This window comes from Leptidea sinapis, chromosome 33 (genome assembly GCF_905404315.1).
Source record: "Leptidea sinapis chromosome 33, ilLepSina1.1, whole genome shotgun sequence".
Taxonomy (NCBI): Eukaryota; Metazoa; Arthropoda; class Insecta; order Lepidoptera; family Pieridae; genus Leptidea; species Leptidea sinapis.
Genome location: NC_066297.1, coordinates 7,900,159 through 7,917,708, shown reverse-complemented (window position 1 = coordinate 7,917,708; position 17,550 = coordinate 7,900,159). Strand labels below are relative to the sequence as shown.

Here is a 17,550-nt window from a genome sequence, read left to right as displayed (position 1 = left end):
ACGAAAGCTCGTCTATAGCGTTTACACCAAAAAACCAACGAATAGAACCAAGAACTAGAATTCGGCCGTGATCACTCCCGGAACACGCAAGAACGCTCTAGGCAACTGTTCGCACTCTCTAGTGCTGTTTACATCAAGCGAGCGGGCGTTCTTAGAATGTGCCATAGAATCTGCGAACGTAGATAAAACAACGAATGCTCTTCGTTTGTTTACACTAAAAGACGATAGAATGAGTATTCGCTCGTCTAGTGTAAATTGGCCTTAACATGTGTCATTCATTTCGCGATCTTGGATAGAATTGTCATTATTCTAAGCTTAGAATGAACGTAGTGTTTTCTCTAATTTCTCTATGGTTTAGAAACGAATGCAAATGTAGGTTTATAGTTAGTATAATTATATACTTGACTAAATATTCACAATAATAAAGTACCTGCAATAGTGATAAAAAAAATATTATTAGTTATTTACCGAAAGTAATAAACTTCGACCTCTGTGTGTACTAGAAGTGTTTCACTATATTTATAGGAGCGTGGACACAATAGTTTTTTGGTCAGAAGAGACTTACCGACAATCCAAACGTTACTAAATTTTATACGGCGTTAGAAAAGAATATCACCCACTCTGAAGCATTTTCCTTCATGAGGAAAGAAAGCTTATTAATTTACATATCCATACTGTATCCTGAACCAAAGATGCACGATATTTACGATATCTTGTAGATTTTTGAAGTGAAAACTTTAGTCGCTTTGGGCGCTTTTTGGTTGGGGGAAAATCTTTATAATATTAATCACCGATATGCTCATGATTGGCGCACGCGATCAATAAATAATTTAAAAATTATATCGCATGTTCTTTCCTAATTGGTTGAGTCGCCAACGCGGCTCCCGGATGTGGACAGGCACATGCCCTCCTTAGATCTTTTGCTGAGTACACATCCCGATAGTTACCAGATCTCTGTCGACGCTCCTCTCGGAACGTCCGACCATTGCCCGGTCAGGATCGTCCCTATCCGACGCCTACGTCGCAGACCACCAGCGACCCGCCCCGTTTGACACAACAAGTTAGAAAATTGGGATAGGATGCGTACCTTTTTTGCATCCTACCTACTGATCCAGGTGCCTGCGCCGTTGCAGTAGCTATGTGATACTACAGTGCATGGATAATTTTATACCAAGCTCTGTAGTACCGATCGGTGGCAGATCACAGCCCTGGTTCGATGCGTTAGTTAAAGCAGCATCTGACAGAAAAAAAAGGCATATCGAATTGGGGTTTCGGCGCTGGGCTCAAAGGATCCGAACTGCAAAATTCTAAAGAGGAAATAAAACCGTGCCTCCAGATTATTTAAGGGGCAAACCGCCCGTGCGAAATCGAAGTACGTTGTCAAAATCTGCGAGCAGCTATCCAGTTACCCGAATGGAACTCGCAAGTTCTGGTCGTTGTCGAAAGCTGGTCTTGGTAACTTCAACCAGCCGTCTCTGCCGCCGTTGCACAGGGTATTTTTATGTGATTATCGTGAGTAGAACGTTTCCCATGTCTGCTGCACAGACATGTACTGTACTGTGGCTACGTTTATTTCGAGTGCGAATTCAGAGTAGTGCTGGTGAAGTTTCGCATTTTGACGTGATGTGTCAGTATTAAAATGTGCTGCTCTCGCAATTATTGTTACAAATATAGTGATTATATTCTCTTTGGTTATTATGGTTACATGTTTGTAAATGTATTTAACAAATGAAAGAACATGATAATACGAATGATTTATTTTTTCCTTAAGTGAGCAAATCTTAACAAAATTAGGAACAATCACAGATAGACTATTTTATACTTAATATACTAAAATAATATAAGAAACGAGTTACAATTTACATTGTCATACAGATTTGAGCTATCTTAACTAGGTACTACCAACATAAGTGAATTCAAAATTACGCTATAAACACCCTCATTTACATCACATCACATTAATTATGTTTTGTATTGTCGCCACACACATTCGCTTTCCGATTCGACTATCAAAATCTCATAAACGAAAACGAATTCATTTAGGACTGGAATCGAATCAAATTTAATGTTTCATACCTACTACGATGATGGTAGAGCAGAATGGAAATTAAACCGAATGGAATTTGGAATGTATATAATAATAACATACTTATTGTATCATAATATCGTGTTAGTTCACCAACATCAGAGATTTTAGCTATGTAGCTATAAAGTCTCATTGAAATATCTTTACACATATTATTAAATCCTTACAAAACAAAGTGGGCGTTCTTTCCAACACGCCTTATTTAGTTTAGTTGGGAGTTTCAAATTCAAAATGTAATACGAATTTACGCTTGTTTACGAATTTTAGCGATTACCTTTCGAGTTACTAAAATTTTTGCTGTCATTACTTACATTTTTTTATGGACGAGACGAGCTGGACGTTCAGCTGATGGTAATTGATACGCCATGCGCATACAATGCAGTGATTCGCTCCTAGAATTCTAGTAAAACGCAAAAACTACAACTACAACCTTTAAAGGCATTTATTTTCCCAAAATTGATTCCTTTAGAATTCTTTTTGATGTCATTTCTAAATCATAAGATGTTAAGTCTCATTTGCCCCGTAATTGCATTTCATTTACATTAATAATATGTAAAAATTAAAATATGGCATTAGTACCGAATACGAGTTTCACAGTAGCTCGCAAATACAAACCAGTTAACCAGACCCAAACGAATACCTACCTAATTCCCAAGTCCAACCAGTTGAAGTGAAAACTTTTTCAGCGGCGTTGAGCACTTTTCTTGGGTTGGGTATAAAATGTTAAACTAGCGTCAGGACAAGTGGCTTGAACGAGAATTCGTAAGACAGTCGATGAAATTATGGATGAAAGTTGATTTTTCTGAGAGATAAACTTGTTAATGTAAAATAATTGTGATAGTTTTGTAGTGTTAAATTTTTTATCTAATATAAATTATCATTTTTGTGTAGGAACGATAGCGCAATTCCAAAATATTCAAAAATGCATAATGCTAATGTTCAAATTTCACCTCTGCCGGCACTCCCGGAATTCAACCCATTATTATTTTTCATGTGACACTAATGCCACTATAGCCAACATAACAAGCTGGACTTGTAGGTACCATTACATAATATTCTTTGCCCGGACCTTAAATAGAACAGTTGATGTTCGAAAAATTATTCCTATATTCTCGTGTAACAAACTTATTTACTTAAAAGTATATCTACTACTCACTATAAAATATATCACATTATTTGATGCAGTAACTTGATAGGTATTTTAACTAATTAAAAAAAATTAGAAGGCTATCAATTCATTTCAAGTTTTCATTACATTATTTGTAAAGTAGCAATGCATGGTAGGTACACCGGCAGAGCTGTTATGATTTACGACTGTCACTGTCGTTTTGATGTTTAGAAACCGTACATAGAAGATGCGTCTCTAATATAACAATAATAATGTGACAGATACATATAAATTAGATTGGTATTGAGAGTAAGCGAGATACACTACATTATCTGCTATCTCTTTCGCGTATGCGATTTTTTTTGTTTTGACGTAGTTCACCAGCTCCCAACAAACAATGGTTGCCATTGTAAAATACTATTTAATTTAAATTCTGATTGTTGATACCTACGTTTTTGAGTGATTTCATGTGAATTCAGTTATTATTAAAGTATGGGACGTTGTTGTCTATTACGTTGTACAAATCGTCCAGAACAAAAACACAAAAACATAACACAGGTCACAGACTATTGCTATCTCATTTACATACGTTGATAGCGTATCTAGTGTCCATCTTCTATCTACGTTAGAAACCTATTGCACTGGGCTTACCTTGAGTAGATACTAGTTTAAATATTTCAAAGTCGTCACTTATTTCTCTAGAGACAAGACTAAATACTAGGCCCTAAAAGCAGTCTGTAGGTAGTATGTGTACGCGTAGAGAGCTGTTGAAAGTAAGTCAATTGTATGTTTATGTAGATATATAACATAAATAACTAACAGTTATATTTGTTAAACACAAGTTATGTCATTTATTTAATTCATAAACGACATTGCCAGCCTTTGAAGGGAGTTTACCTATTTTTGAATCTGTTAGTATCGTCATAGACTTATTAAGCCGTAGTAATTTGAGACTTAGAGAAATAGTGAGAAAAATATGACACGTTGATTATATCTCTATTTAAACCTTAGTTAATTTATATGTCTAGATAGAGCCTCTTGCTGCTAGACAACAATGAAAACAGGTTTATTACTTCAGTGTGCGTGAAAAGCTACGTCTACGATTTGCATTGCTCAAAATAGATTTTATTATATCGATATATTTCGACGTTTTCATAGCTGTCACAGTCTATCTAGACGTATAAACAATCTAAGATTTAAACGTACAGGATGCTTTTAGGAACCAGTGGTTAGTTTAGTGTAATAACTAATCAGCAACTTATAAACCAGTAAATCAAGTCAACCAAAATAATACATCTAAATATTGTGTTCGCACAACCTATTGAGTATAAAAATTTACTACTAAAAATTCCTAGCTTATTTCGGTTTAAGAGACACTTTATTTGAAAGCGTTTCCTAAATTGCCCATCATTTATATAAAAAAAAGCTTTCGGCGTAGTTTTACATTAAAAAAACGTATAGTAATAACTAGGTACTATAATTAAAAATGAAGCCCTAAACCGATATATCTAAATATTTTTTTTTACAAATTCCTTGTCTCCCCACATTTGCCACTAAATTAAACTTCAGTTAAACTTTTTCAAATCCTACACAATTTGTATGAGTTAGGTAATGTGCAACTATTTTCAGCCATGTTATATTTACTACAATATTAATTCAAAAGGAAGCACTTAAAATATTATTCACAACAAGTTCTATTCAGTCTTACTACCATTTCATTTCTCTGTCTATATTCCATGCATACTATGACTGTGAGAGCGTGAGCAAAAAATATGTTGTAATTATTTGTACGCATAATAAATACCTACTAATTTTACAAGTACTATAAATTTCGTTTAGTATTTGAATGATTTAATCGGCACGAGCGTACTCACAGTAATTTCTTAAACGATGTTGGTATTTCTTTTTTCAGAAAAAAAAAAAATACATTTTCTCTGGGTACAATGGTAGAACTGACGTTACACCTAAGTTCTTTCACCTCAAACTAAGTATATTACGGTAGTATACTAAGTTTATGAATACAACAGCTGTTTTGTCGTTCCACCACGTAATAGCAAAAGTATAATAGCCAGGCAATTGGCAAATTCTTTTATCTCAATAATTATTAGTTTACGAGTCACTATATAATTACTATTAAAGTATCCACCGCAATATACCTAATTGAAACAAAATTGTTGCAATGTTACTTTAATAAAATTAAATATAATGTTAAAAAATACCAGTCTGGCACTTGTTATTCCCTACTTCATGAAGAATGTCTTTCGGATGCTAAGCAAGAAGTTTGCACTTTATAATAACCTACTTGTTTTAGTAAATATATATATTTATTAATAATATTTCCTGTTTATTGTATTTCGGTCCCTGCCACCTTTGCAGCCTGCACTTTGCATTTAATAATTTTAATTCCTTCTATTGTTGCGGTGCCTTTTTAGGCAGGGCAATCACAATTTAGCAAATGTCAGGTTGAGTTCACTATGCAATACGCACTATACGCAGACTGCACATTATTTGGGATAGATAAAGTTTGACATGACAGTGACATTTCATTGCCAAATTTCAATGAATTCTGTTTGTGATCATTTGATCTTTAGAGTTTAAACTTTATCTATGGCCACCTATCAAATAATACACGTTCATGGCACAGTCATAGTATAAATAGAAACAATAATTAATCTAAAGCTTATTAAGAAATTAACTTGGCACTTTCAAAAACGATTCAGTTTCATACGCGATTACTTTATTCTTACATAATACATCCTCTTCTTTATACAATGATAGGAAAGATCTAAATAAATCTTTCTTGACTCGAAATACTTGTTTTATTACATAATAGAATCCTAGAACTAACGTGAAAGTAAGTAAAATAGTAGATAAAGGTGGTAGAATTACTACCATGAAGTAAATCGTATAGCGTATGGTATTTGGTAGACCTTCTTGACTCTGAAAAAAAGAAAAATAGTTTATAGTTAAGCTGTGTGTGCTTCCATTTAGAATGTATTTAAATTTTACGTGTATATATTTTATCTGTACCCATAGAATTTCAATCTATGAAAACGTTATAACAAAAAACCATTGCCATAGGAAAATATTGCCCAAGTCTATAATGTATTAGTCCCGTCTCGGTGGTACTATACTAAGACCAAGGAGACGATATAAAGTATGTAAACATAGTTTCAGGGGTTCAAAACATTTTTATCGATATCTTTGAATATTTAAAAGAATTGCTATCTTTCAAAGGTTGCCAGACTGTGATTCCATAATTAAAATAAACAACTACTTACAATAACAGTAAAAATCAACGAAAAAAAGTAACAGTAACGGATTAATAATAACAAAAAGTTAAGAAAATACGGAAACTAATAAATACATAACACTTCCAACGCGACCAAATGTTAACAACTGCGTGGCTGCTATCCTGTACAACGAAACACGCAACAATAGCTATCGTCGACCAACTGACGCCATTACTGCATACGAGTGATAGGGACAGTGATAATAATCGCTCGCTTTCACAATGTAACTTAGTAACCGTCCGTTTGTTTACATTTTTTACCTCGTCTCGTTGGCCGTAGTACAGATTATTTTTTTTAAAGCTCCCATGCTAATGAAGACACACGTAATCCCACTTGGGAATAACTTGTAGAAAACATTTTACTAACGCGAATTGACCCTACAGGATAACATGGACACAAAGCAGTGATGTTTATACTTACATATTCAATCCATGTCAATGGTATTATGAGCTCGGAGAACTTATCATAATTGTCGCCATGGAATACAGACAGATTCTGTACTCGTAAGTTACATTGCATTCTGGCTAAAGCTCGGAATGGCGTGCCGGTTAACTGAAAACATATATTTGATTTTATTTAAAATAAGTATAATATGCTTGCTCGCTTTCGTTTTGTATTATTTTATATATCTGCTTTTCATCAGCATATAATAAATACTCGGACGGTTTTATGCAAAAACGTATATGATTTATGAAAATAGCACAGTTTCGAGACCTCTGAAGTACTCCAGAATTAGTAATAATTAATGTGGGTGAGGACTCGTCTATTATAAAACGAAATGACACCCTTTCGAAAGGTATGATTCCAAACCAATTCAAAATGTTTCCCCCAATACTTTGAGTTTGCAAGGTTAGTCTATACACATACATATATACATATGCTATCAATGGTTCATTATATTAGGCGTTAGCGACGTAGAACCTTTAATATACTGACATAGATTAAATTCCACAGACACCATAAAAATCATCTTAATCTTAATATATATAAATCCAGCGTCCTGATGTTTGTTTTCAGTGAACTCCTAAACTAATGAACGAATTTGGGGATTACTTCATGTAGTACAGTTTAGTCCAACTTGAGAGATAGGATAGTATTTATTTCGATTTGGGACCCATTTTTATTTTTATTTCCAATATTTGTTTTGTATGGATATATTTTCTACGAGAGAATGTATTGATGCACGGTTTTACACGCAGGGCCATAGGAACAAACACGCAGTCGCTAAAGTACAATAAGGTTTTATGTACACAAATATCATGAACCCCCCATGGTGCGTTCAAGAACCGCACATTATGACCACGATAGAAATAGACTGCTTTGTTAGAACAAATTTCTTATCTGTGACGATGTTATTATTGCTAAATTATAATATTCATCGATTTCGATAATGTTATTTCGTTTAAATTTCGAACATCTCTGGAAAATACAGATATTCGATTGGCCTCTATTCTTATATTAGTTGAGATGACGTTTAGTGCAAAATGAAATGTCAATTTTCTAACAAAATTGACAAATCTTGCACGTATGGAAGATACGATTATCTTATCTATTTTTTTTTATGGGATAGGAGGACAAACGAGCGTACGGGTCACCTTGTGCTAAGTGATCACCGCCGCCCACACTCTCCTGCAACACCAGAGGAATCACAAGAGCGTTGCCGGCCTTTAAGGAAAGTGTACGCGCTTTTCTTGAAGGTACCCATGTCGTATCGTCCCGGAAACACCGCACAAGGAAGCTCATTCCACAGCTTCGTAGTACGATTACGAAAGCTCCTTGAAAACCGCACTGTGGAGGACCGCCACACATCCAGATAGTGTGGATGATATCGTAACTTGTGGCGTGTCGTGCGAAGGTGAAATTAACTTTCTTATCTCTACCGTAAGTGTTTGCGTAAACTGTCAAGTTGGGGCCGACTCTAGTTTGTCTCTGAATTAAAAAAAGCTATGACAGCTGCCAGAAAAATTATCATTAGCGCCATTACCGTTTAAAATTTATGGTGGTCATATTAGATAATTTATACGTCTAGATAGAGTCTCTTGCTGTTACCCTTCGTTTACACCAAGGTATTATACACGTAGTTGACAAGTTTCATGCAAATTACAAATACACGTTGTATGCAATGTTTTCAAAATACAACAACATAAAACTTGTCGTAGACAATATTTGTATGAAACTTATCCAATGAAATTGTTTTTCATCTATTAGTTGTCTACATGTATATGGTCTCATATTTTATACTTGTTGTAGGCTTGTCACTAAACTTGTTTAAGACACGTCAGTGCGGAAGCTAAGTCAGGACTACTGGGACAGACAATAGAAAGTGAAGATACTGCGGAACTTTGCTTCATGAGTGCAGTATACTTGTACATCATAAAACCACGCAAGTACTGGTCGCGATCATTTTTGAGGAGACGACAGCAAGAAGGGGCCTATCGTTCCTTATTGAATGATTTAAGAAAATAAGACGGAAGTGGATTCAGAAATTATGTTAGAATGAGACCAGTATATTTGGAGAAGTTGCTACAAAAAGTTACACCATACTTTTCTTAGCAGAATTCACAGTATGTGCCATCACTCCAGCTGGGCAATAATTTTTTAATGGAAAAGGAAGACAAACGAGCTTACGCACGGGTCACCTGGTCACCGCCGCACACATTCTCTTGCAACACCAGAGAAATCACAGGAGCGTTGCCGGCCTTGAAGGAAGGCGTAGGTACGCGCTTTTTTTGAGATTTCTAGTTACTGGTGACTCATATTCTTCTTTGTATTTGCATCAGATATCAAAGGCAAAATGTAGTTAATGCACTACTCATGTTTGGGAGAAGATTATAAAAGTTTCGATGTTTAAAACTTTATCCACCAAGCATGGATAGAGTATAAAACTTGTTTTAAATAAGTATTATACATAAACTTCAATAATATTAACAATATCTACTTGTTACTTTTAAACATGTATGTTTTATAATGGTGTGAACGCTGTCAATGTATCAGACTGTATCAAACACGTCTCAGATCTATGTGTGAACGCAAATGTGTTTTATACTTGTTTAAAAACTTGTTGGCAACACAGTGTGAACGCAAGAATGTTTTTGACAATTGCAATACATGTTAAAAACTAATAATTATGTTTTGACAAGTATTCTATAAGTTTTGTATAAAACAAGTTTTATACAAAACTTGTAAAAGAGGGGTTAAACAACCGATAAAAACAGGCCAAAAATTTTAGTTTAGTGTGTGTGACAACGTGTTACAATCGCGATTTGTATGACACTTTGTGTTAGTGTACGTGAATTGCTCAAATTAGAGGTTAGATCAAAACTCTTGTCCGACTTTTTTCGACGTTTTCACAGTTGTCCTAGTCTATCTAGACATATATGCGGCTCCTGAATGCATCATAGAGGCTTATGATATGTGCAGCCAAGCGAAACTCTCTAAGAAAAAAACTATTTACTCGATTGTTTGAAACGTGCAGTCATTGACGGACTTACAGATGACGGCTATAATCTTGTGAGAAAAGGAGACCACAACGTTTTAAGCAACGGTTCGCTTTTAAACTTAGCCAGATTAAACTTCGTCCCTAATCGCGATACTGTAATTAAGTACGACTATTTCAAACTTAAGTCAAATGATTGCACGTTTCATACTAAACTAAATTTCAATTTTTACTTAGGCAGTTAGCTTATTACGTAGTATTTACATCCTCTTTGGATGTGTGGGTAGATAAAGAAGAGTATGTAACTGTACATAACTGGGCATTAAAACACTCTTGTGATGTTACCCGTGATGCTTTTCATTTTGTACAGCCACATAAACAACCATTATATCATCTATGATCGGACAAAAAAGTGAGGTATGATACTTAAACGTCATATATTACTCATTAGTTGATATTCTTACCGGTTCCACAAGAACATATGAATTATGTTTTTCCTTATCAGGCTTAAGTCCTGTTACATATTTGTTGCGGTGTGGCAAACCGGTGTAAAAGTGTGGATAAGACGCCACCATAGGTATTCCTGAAATATTAAACATCATCACTACAGACTACAATGCTAAGATATGTTAAAATGAAGCAGATATTATGTCATTAGTGTGGACAATGCGTGATTTGAAAGCGTCCTAATTGAGACGCATTTTGACAGTGACAATTCATTTCCATTTACGTGCAAGTGATAAACGCACGCTGTCTTTATTTTCTTATTGTTCTAAACATAATTAATGACAACAATATAGCCCAGTTGTTAGTCATCTGCGTTCATAGCTAGAGGTCCCGGGTTCGAATCCCGGTAAGTGCATACATTTATATGATGAATGTTTGTTTGTTTGTTTATATGTATTTATGTATGTTCAAGTAAATATATCGTTGTCCCATACCCATAGTACAAGCTATTTTGACACGTCACTATAGTATATATGTAAAGTGCCTTATAGATCTTATATTTATGAGTTCCATTTGCATCACAATGAAAGATAAATAAAATCATCTTTCTGTACTGTTTATTTAGATAGTTAGTACCTATACTCAGTGCGCGAGTTAAATGCAGTCGGGGCCTGAGGAAAAGAGCGCGAGTATCTCCGCGCTGTTCGCACACCTCGCCTCGCGCGTCTACAGTGTAGTGATGTGCCGTAGTCGTCGTTTACCGTTATCGCGTTAATACTGAAGTTGCGTTCCCATGTTATTTTTTAACACCCCGCTAAAATAATTGAAAATTTTCGAAAATTCTGGAAGTTATTTGGAAGTTGTTAAGGTCGGTTTAAGGTATAGGAAGCTGCCCTGACTATTCCCGCGATTGTGTCCGTACGTCTTTATATATGTATGAGTGTGCGTGTGTATTGATGTATGAAACCTCTTATAACTTTTGAACGATTCCATCGTGGCGAAGGATGGTGCTATTTGAATAATTACTAATCAGAGTCCATCAGGTTTCGTTCCAAAAAAACGAGTTTTAATTCATCCCCAAGCACGAGAAGTGACGAAAAATGTTTTAGACATGTGTGTTGAAGAAAGGCAGAACATTGTTTAAATTTATCGACACACTCATGATTATCGTCATCAATTATAATTAGGTTACAGCACTATCGCATTACTGAACACTGCATTCAACTCGTGCGATATCTGTTCACTTAATCTCATACAATTACTTACCGTCAAAACATTTCGACGTGTCCGTTACACCGTCTGGTAAAGACGGAACGGTGTCGTAACAATCCGTTCCATTTCTAATTCTGTTGAATGCGTCATCCGACAAGTTGAATCTGTACACTGGCACGTTGTCTACGGTCAGTTCCTCTGTAACAGCATTCACAATTTTCTTTTATGACAGTAAGGAACGAGACGAGCAGGACGTTCAGCTGATAGTAATACGCCCTGTCCAGCAGGGCTCAAGATTCTTAAGAAACCCAAAAATTCTGAGCGGCACTATGATTGCGCTCATCACCTTGAGACATACGATTCAGACCGATACACAATAATGCTTACACATTACTGCTTCACGGCAGAAATAGGCGCCGTTGTGGTACCCATAATGTAGCCGGCAATAACAATTTAAGCAGTTAGATTTTTTTCCAATTTCAAGCTTTGCAGACAACATAATTATGATTTTGGATGTGCATAAGTGAGTAATAGTTATTTGTTCAACAAGTGAGCAAAGTTATATTTTGCTGCGAGTGCTGACTTTAAATGGCGAAGTAGTCTAGTATTGAATCACGACCGTAGCGAGTGATTCTAGATATAGAGTAGATAATAAAATAAATAGAATATAGACTACTGAAAAAAAAAAAATTGCTCTCGTGTGAAACATACAACTTTTCACCTCGACTAGCGATAAAAGTGTTATAGGTTATTAAAAAAAAAGAGAAACAATTAAGATAATATTTAACAATGTTTATTATAAATATTATTACTAGTATTTATTTTAAATATTAGTCTTTCAAAAAGGCAATAGTAAAATTTATAAATCTAAATTTCGATAAGTAACATATTGTGACAATGAGATAATACGCTAAGCTAAAATGAGTTTCGGAACGCACCGGATCGCATTGTTTATTTTTTTAACGCGGAGTAATTCCCGGATGTATGGTCACGTAGGGTTCGAAATTTTAATCACTTTGCCTCACGCTCGCAGCAAAAAGCGTTTTTGCTGCGAGTTTTCACGTAGTAATAGCGCCCTTTTCGTGCTGGAGAGGTGAAAAATATATTCTTGATATCAGCTGTTCTATCAACGACTCCACAAAACAGTAATAGATCAGTACTTTAACTTAATACTAGAGCGCCCGAAGCGATGCACGCAAACATACACACGATGTACACGGCCTCTAAGCAATCTTGGGAGGACATAACTGTTTAGTGCCACACCGTAAAGCGCAGAGGCTAGTCGCTGTCCGAGTTACTCTTACTAAACTATCAAAGGAACTAGTCGTTGGTTGCCCGAGTCGTTCCTTCCTATTTATTATAATTTATGTTAAGTATTTTAATATTAGTAAATGGTCTAAATTGTTTAAGTTTAAATTATCGTAGTGTAGATGAGAGTAAAATTTTAAGATGCGCATGCATCACTGTAGTTAACACAAAAGGTGAAGTTGGTTCCTAAAATTTTCTGACGTTTGTGACATTCGTTATTTTTTTAGTTAATTCGTCCATTGTTTGGATAGGCAAAGGGTTCAAGCCCGTACAGCCGTATTCGTTATTTAATAATTAATTGTCAAAGCCATCGTTGCAAGATTTTTACAATATTGTTCTTTCTACAAACGTAGAATAGAATGAGGAATAAATAATTTTAAGAATTTTTGCCTTGTTAGGTTAAGTAAAGCTTTGTAGGTTAAGTATAACTTCTTGCGTGCATACATAACACACACATACTTTTTTCTCTTAAAGTTATATTAAATATTAAATGTGTCTGAGTTTGACGGTTCGGGGCCTTCTCAAAAGCGGTGTTGCGTTTTGTAACTGCAAAAAATGCTAATGAAGTGTCCTATTCGGCCTAAAACAATATACACACCATAGTTAAGTCGAAAATTGTATCTTTTTATGATTATGTCGAATATAGAATTTATATGTCTCAATTAGCTGCGCCGCGCCGTACAACCCATGTATGTACCAACCCTAGCGCACAGCAGACGTAGATATAAATTTCAAGGAGACCGTTGAGTTACGCTACTGTACTATTACTTGTTGTGACAACGCTGTCCGTAGAGGGACCGTACACTTTACTTACCATCGAAATGTAAAGACATTGTCCGACATATAGTTTTCCTCAAATATTTTAGCACGTCAGTTTTCTTCATACGCTGGTGATACATAACTCCTTCTGTTGCGCCTGTGATACGGTCGGGGCATGTCTGAAAATTTGAAATACTATAGTATATAGATACGTGTTCATCGCCATCTTGTTATATACGTTCAAATTTTAATACGTTCGCCAAATTTTGTTAGAATAGAGTATATCTGATTTCAAAGGAGGTAAATGGAAGTAGGGACTTTCAAAAAAGAGTATCATTTATATTTTAAAAATATATTTTTTTTGTACTTTGTGCAGCACATAAGAATTTTTCATGGTTTTTAAAATAATTGTGAAAAAAAGTGTATTTTAGCATACTCTATTAGTGTTATAGATTATAGAGTACCTGTACGCCTACATGATTTAGACTTCGGTTGAAAACCCTAAGACTGTGACAGCTGTGCACGGATGAAATACTGCGTGACTAAAAACCGCCTTTTTGGATACTGAGGGGTGAGAGAGATCTGCACGATTCCATGACTTGATGTGCAGCATTATAAAATGATTCTTAATTCTTATCAGAGCTAATATCACGTTATATAACTTATGTTCTTTTAGTTTAAAGAACGAATCAGTCTGAATAACGCTATTACGTCTAGTATGCACGATTTAGGTATATTTCTGCGATCTATAATTCTATTATGTATTACGTTATAGGTTAGGAATTATACATTTATATTAATTAGTGTTGCTTATCCCAGGTACTGCTACACTCATTAAAAAGAAATCAATAAAACTAACTAAACTAACACTTGGTTTAATTCAACAAAAAAAAAACAAACAAAATACAACGAAGTAAGTTAAAACTAATCTATTATTATCGCTAGGTCCTCTGCCGCGTCTGTCTGTCTGTCTGTTCGCGATAAACTCAAAAACTACTGCACCAATTTTCCTACTGTTTTCACCAATGGATAGCGTGCTTCTCGAGGAAGGTTTTAGTATATAATTTGTTAAGTTTTTGTTTACATTTTTGTATAAATTAACGATATTAGATGTCGGAAAAAATAAGGCGTGTGGGAGCTTTTAACAAAAACGCTGTCTTAACCCTTCGAGATATAACAAAATAATGTAAAATGGAAATGTGTATCTTATATAGTACTTAAAAGTCCGCGACGGCATATGTCTATCTCTTAAGGATATCCATTTTTAATATTTTAAAAATTGACAATTATAAAGCGGTAATATAAAAGCTGTTTACACAAATACGATATTAAATCCTTATCATTTTATTACTACATATTCAGAAAAACGTTTTTGTTTAATTTTTAACTCAATAATTTCTATTACACATTGATTGGCGTTAGACTAAATTATTCAAGAATATTTACATCTTAGATTATTACCAATCTTAATTTCTATTGACAGAACAGCGTCCGTCGGGTCAGCTAGTAATATTATAAATAAAAGGCTTTTATTATTAACGATAGATATTATTTATAAAGACGACCCATATAGCCGCATAGTTAGTGACCCTGACTACTGAGCCAGAGGTTCGAATCCCGGTACGTGCAATCATTTATATGATGAATATGGATGTTTGTTTCCGAGTCATGGATGTTTATATGCATTTATGTATGTTTAAGAAAGTATATTGTATTAAATATATCGTTGTCTTGCACCCATAGTAGAGGCTATGCCAAGTTTGGGGCAAGATAATTTGATATTGTGTGTCAATATTATTATTATTATATAGGTCTACAGAAAATTTGCGATGGCATATGTCTTTCTCTTATAACATTCTATATCCATTTTAATACTTTAAAAATTGGCAATTATAAAGCTGTAATTAAAAAGCTGTTTATTACTGACATATTATAAAATCATTCAGAAATACGTTTTTTTAGTTCCGATGGCGAGTGACGGCGATTCAAGAATACTTACTTATTTTTTTCTATTGACAATACCTGGGGTGGGACAGACGCCTTATATTGACGTTTTCAGAAGACTGTAGTGCCATCTGTTAGTTGGCCCGAAAATGAAAGCTTTGTCAGCTGTCACTCGCTTTGAAACAACTTTTCTTTGTGTCACTGCCCGCTGGTCATAAAATGGCGGCTACGCCTAGCGTTTGCATGTATGTAGCTCTCGTGTTCCATTTTGCATATTTACATTACTAAATCTATCCTTTATGTTCTATGTTGTGACAAAATTAGATAACTAACTCTACGCGCAATTTCAACATGGTAAAAAATTGCAATACCGACATTAAAAAGTAGAGTTAGTTGTTTAATTGCGTCAGAACATTAAAAATGAATATTATAATTTCGAGCTTATATATAGTTATTTTCGGGGCCAATCTCTAGATGGCGCCGGCTTTCAAGTAGATAGCTCATAATGCGTAGAGAGGGCTCTCATTTCCCTATATATTATTATACTCTTTGGACAGTACAGCGTCTATCGGTTCAGCTAGTAATATTATAAATAGAAGACTTTTTTATCATTATTATTATTATTAAAGGCGTAAATACGTACATCTAAGTTATAACCTTTTAACTGCTCCCTGTTGTTGAATCGAACAATTTTGAAGAAGTTCTCGTGTCCATATTTTGGGCCCATCATAACGGTGACGTCATCGGCAAATCCTTCATAGATCTGTAATTTAAAAAAGAGCTATTATTTGTTTCCTTATGTAATTGAGGGAGGCGATGGCTGGTCAAAGCGTCATGCTCGTGAAAGGGCGCCATTTAAGGGTGTGGATGGATGATGGATGTCGAGTAGGTAGAACCATGGCTAATGGAGGTTCGAAAGACAGCCGTGTTTGTGTATGTAGGTAGAAGGACAAGAAGAAGAATTCACCTGTATCCTGTACTCTGTGAAGAGCTCGTGTAGAAAGGAGTAAAATTCGATGCTATAGCTAGCCTATATAGTTAGCCTATTTTCATTATACATATTTATATTCATAGGATTTAAAATCACTTATCAAACGTCAAATTCGAAATAGAGTGCCTCAGACCTGAGAAGAACGGGCGCAAGAAACTCAGCGGACTTTTTTTTATTCTAAACTAAAGTATAGTTAGTGTATCTAGTATCTATCGTACAATAACATTTATAATTACATAGCCTCAGGGCGTTCGCTAATATTTTCGCGTAATACATCTAGATAGAGTCTCTTGCTGTTAGACAACCGATTAAAACAGGCCAGGCATATTGGTTTAGGTCTTACACTCGCAATTTGTATGATACTTTGTGTTAGTGTGCGTGTCAAGCTACGTCTTACACTCGCGATTTGTATGATACTTTGTGTTAGTGTGCGTGACAAGCTACGTCTTACACTCGCGATTTGTATGATACTTTGTGTTAGTGTGCGTGTCAAGCTACGTCTTACACTCGCGATTTGTATGATACTTTGTGTTAGTGTGCGTGACAAGCTACGTCTTACACTCGCGATTTGTATGATACTTTGTGTTAGTGTGCGTGACAAGCTACGTCTTACACTCGCGATTTGTATGATACTTTGTGTTAGTGTGCGTGACAAGCTACGTCTTACACTCGCGATTTGTATGATACTTTGTGTTAGTGTGCGTGACAAGCTACGTCTTACACTCGCGATTTGTATGATACTTTGTGTTAGTGTGCGTGACAAGCTACGTCTTACACTCGCGATTTGTATGATACTTTGTGTTAGTGTGCGTGACAAGCTACGTCTTACACTCGCGATTTGTATGATACTTTGTGTTAGTGTGCGTGACAAGCTACGTCTTACACTCGCGATTTGTATGATACTTTGTGTTAGTGTGCGTGACAAGCTACGTCTTACACTCGCGATTTGTATGATACTTTGTGTTA

General features: G+C 35.2%; 1 protein-coding gene across 1 annotated transcript in view; it reads right to left on the bottom strand.

Moving 5' to 3' along the window:
* Window positions 1–1,742: 1,742 nt before the first annotated feature.
* The window catches only part of LOC126974717 (lysosome membrane protein 2-like), a 107,978-nt gene continuing 92,170 nt past the window's right edge, over window positions 1,743–17,550 (bottom strand). Inside the window, exons 7-12 of the mRNA XM_050822309.1 lie at window positions 16,237–16,356; window positions 13,705–13,828; window positions 11,637–11,780; window positions 10,388–10,506; window positions 6,908–7,039; window positions 1,743–6,134 (exon numbers count right to left, since the gene is read on the bottom strand). Of these exons, the coding sequence (XP_050678266.1) occupies window positions 5,886–6,134; window positions 6,908–7,039; window positions 10,388–10,506; window positions 11,637–11,780; window positions 13,705–13,828; window positions 16,237–16,356 (888 nt within the window). The 3' untranslated portion in view covers window positions 1,743–5,885. The remainder of the gene's footprint in view (window positions 6,135–6,907; window positions 7,040–10,387; window positions 10,507–11,636; window positions 11,781–13,704; window positions 13,829–16,236; window positions 16,357–17,550) is intronic.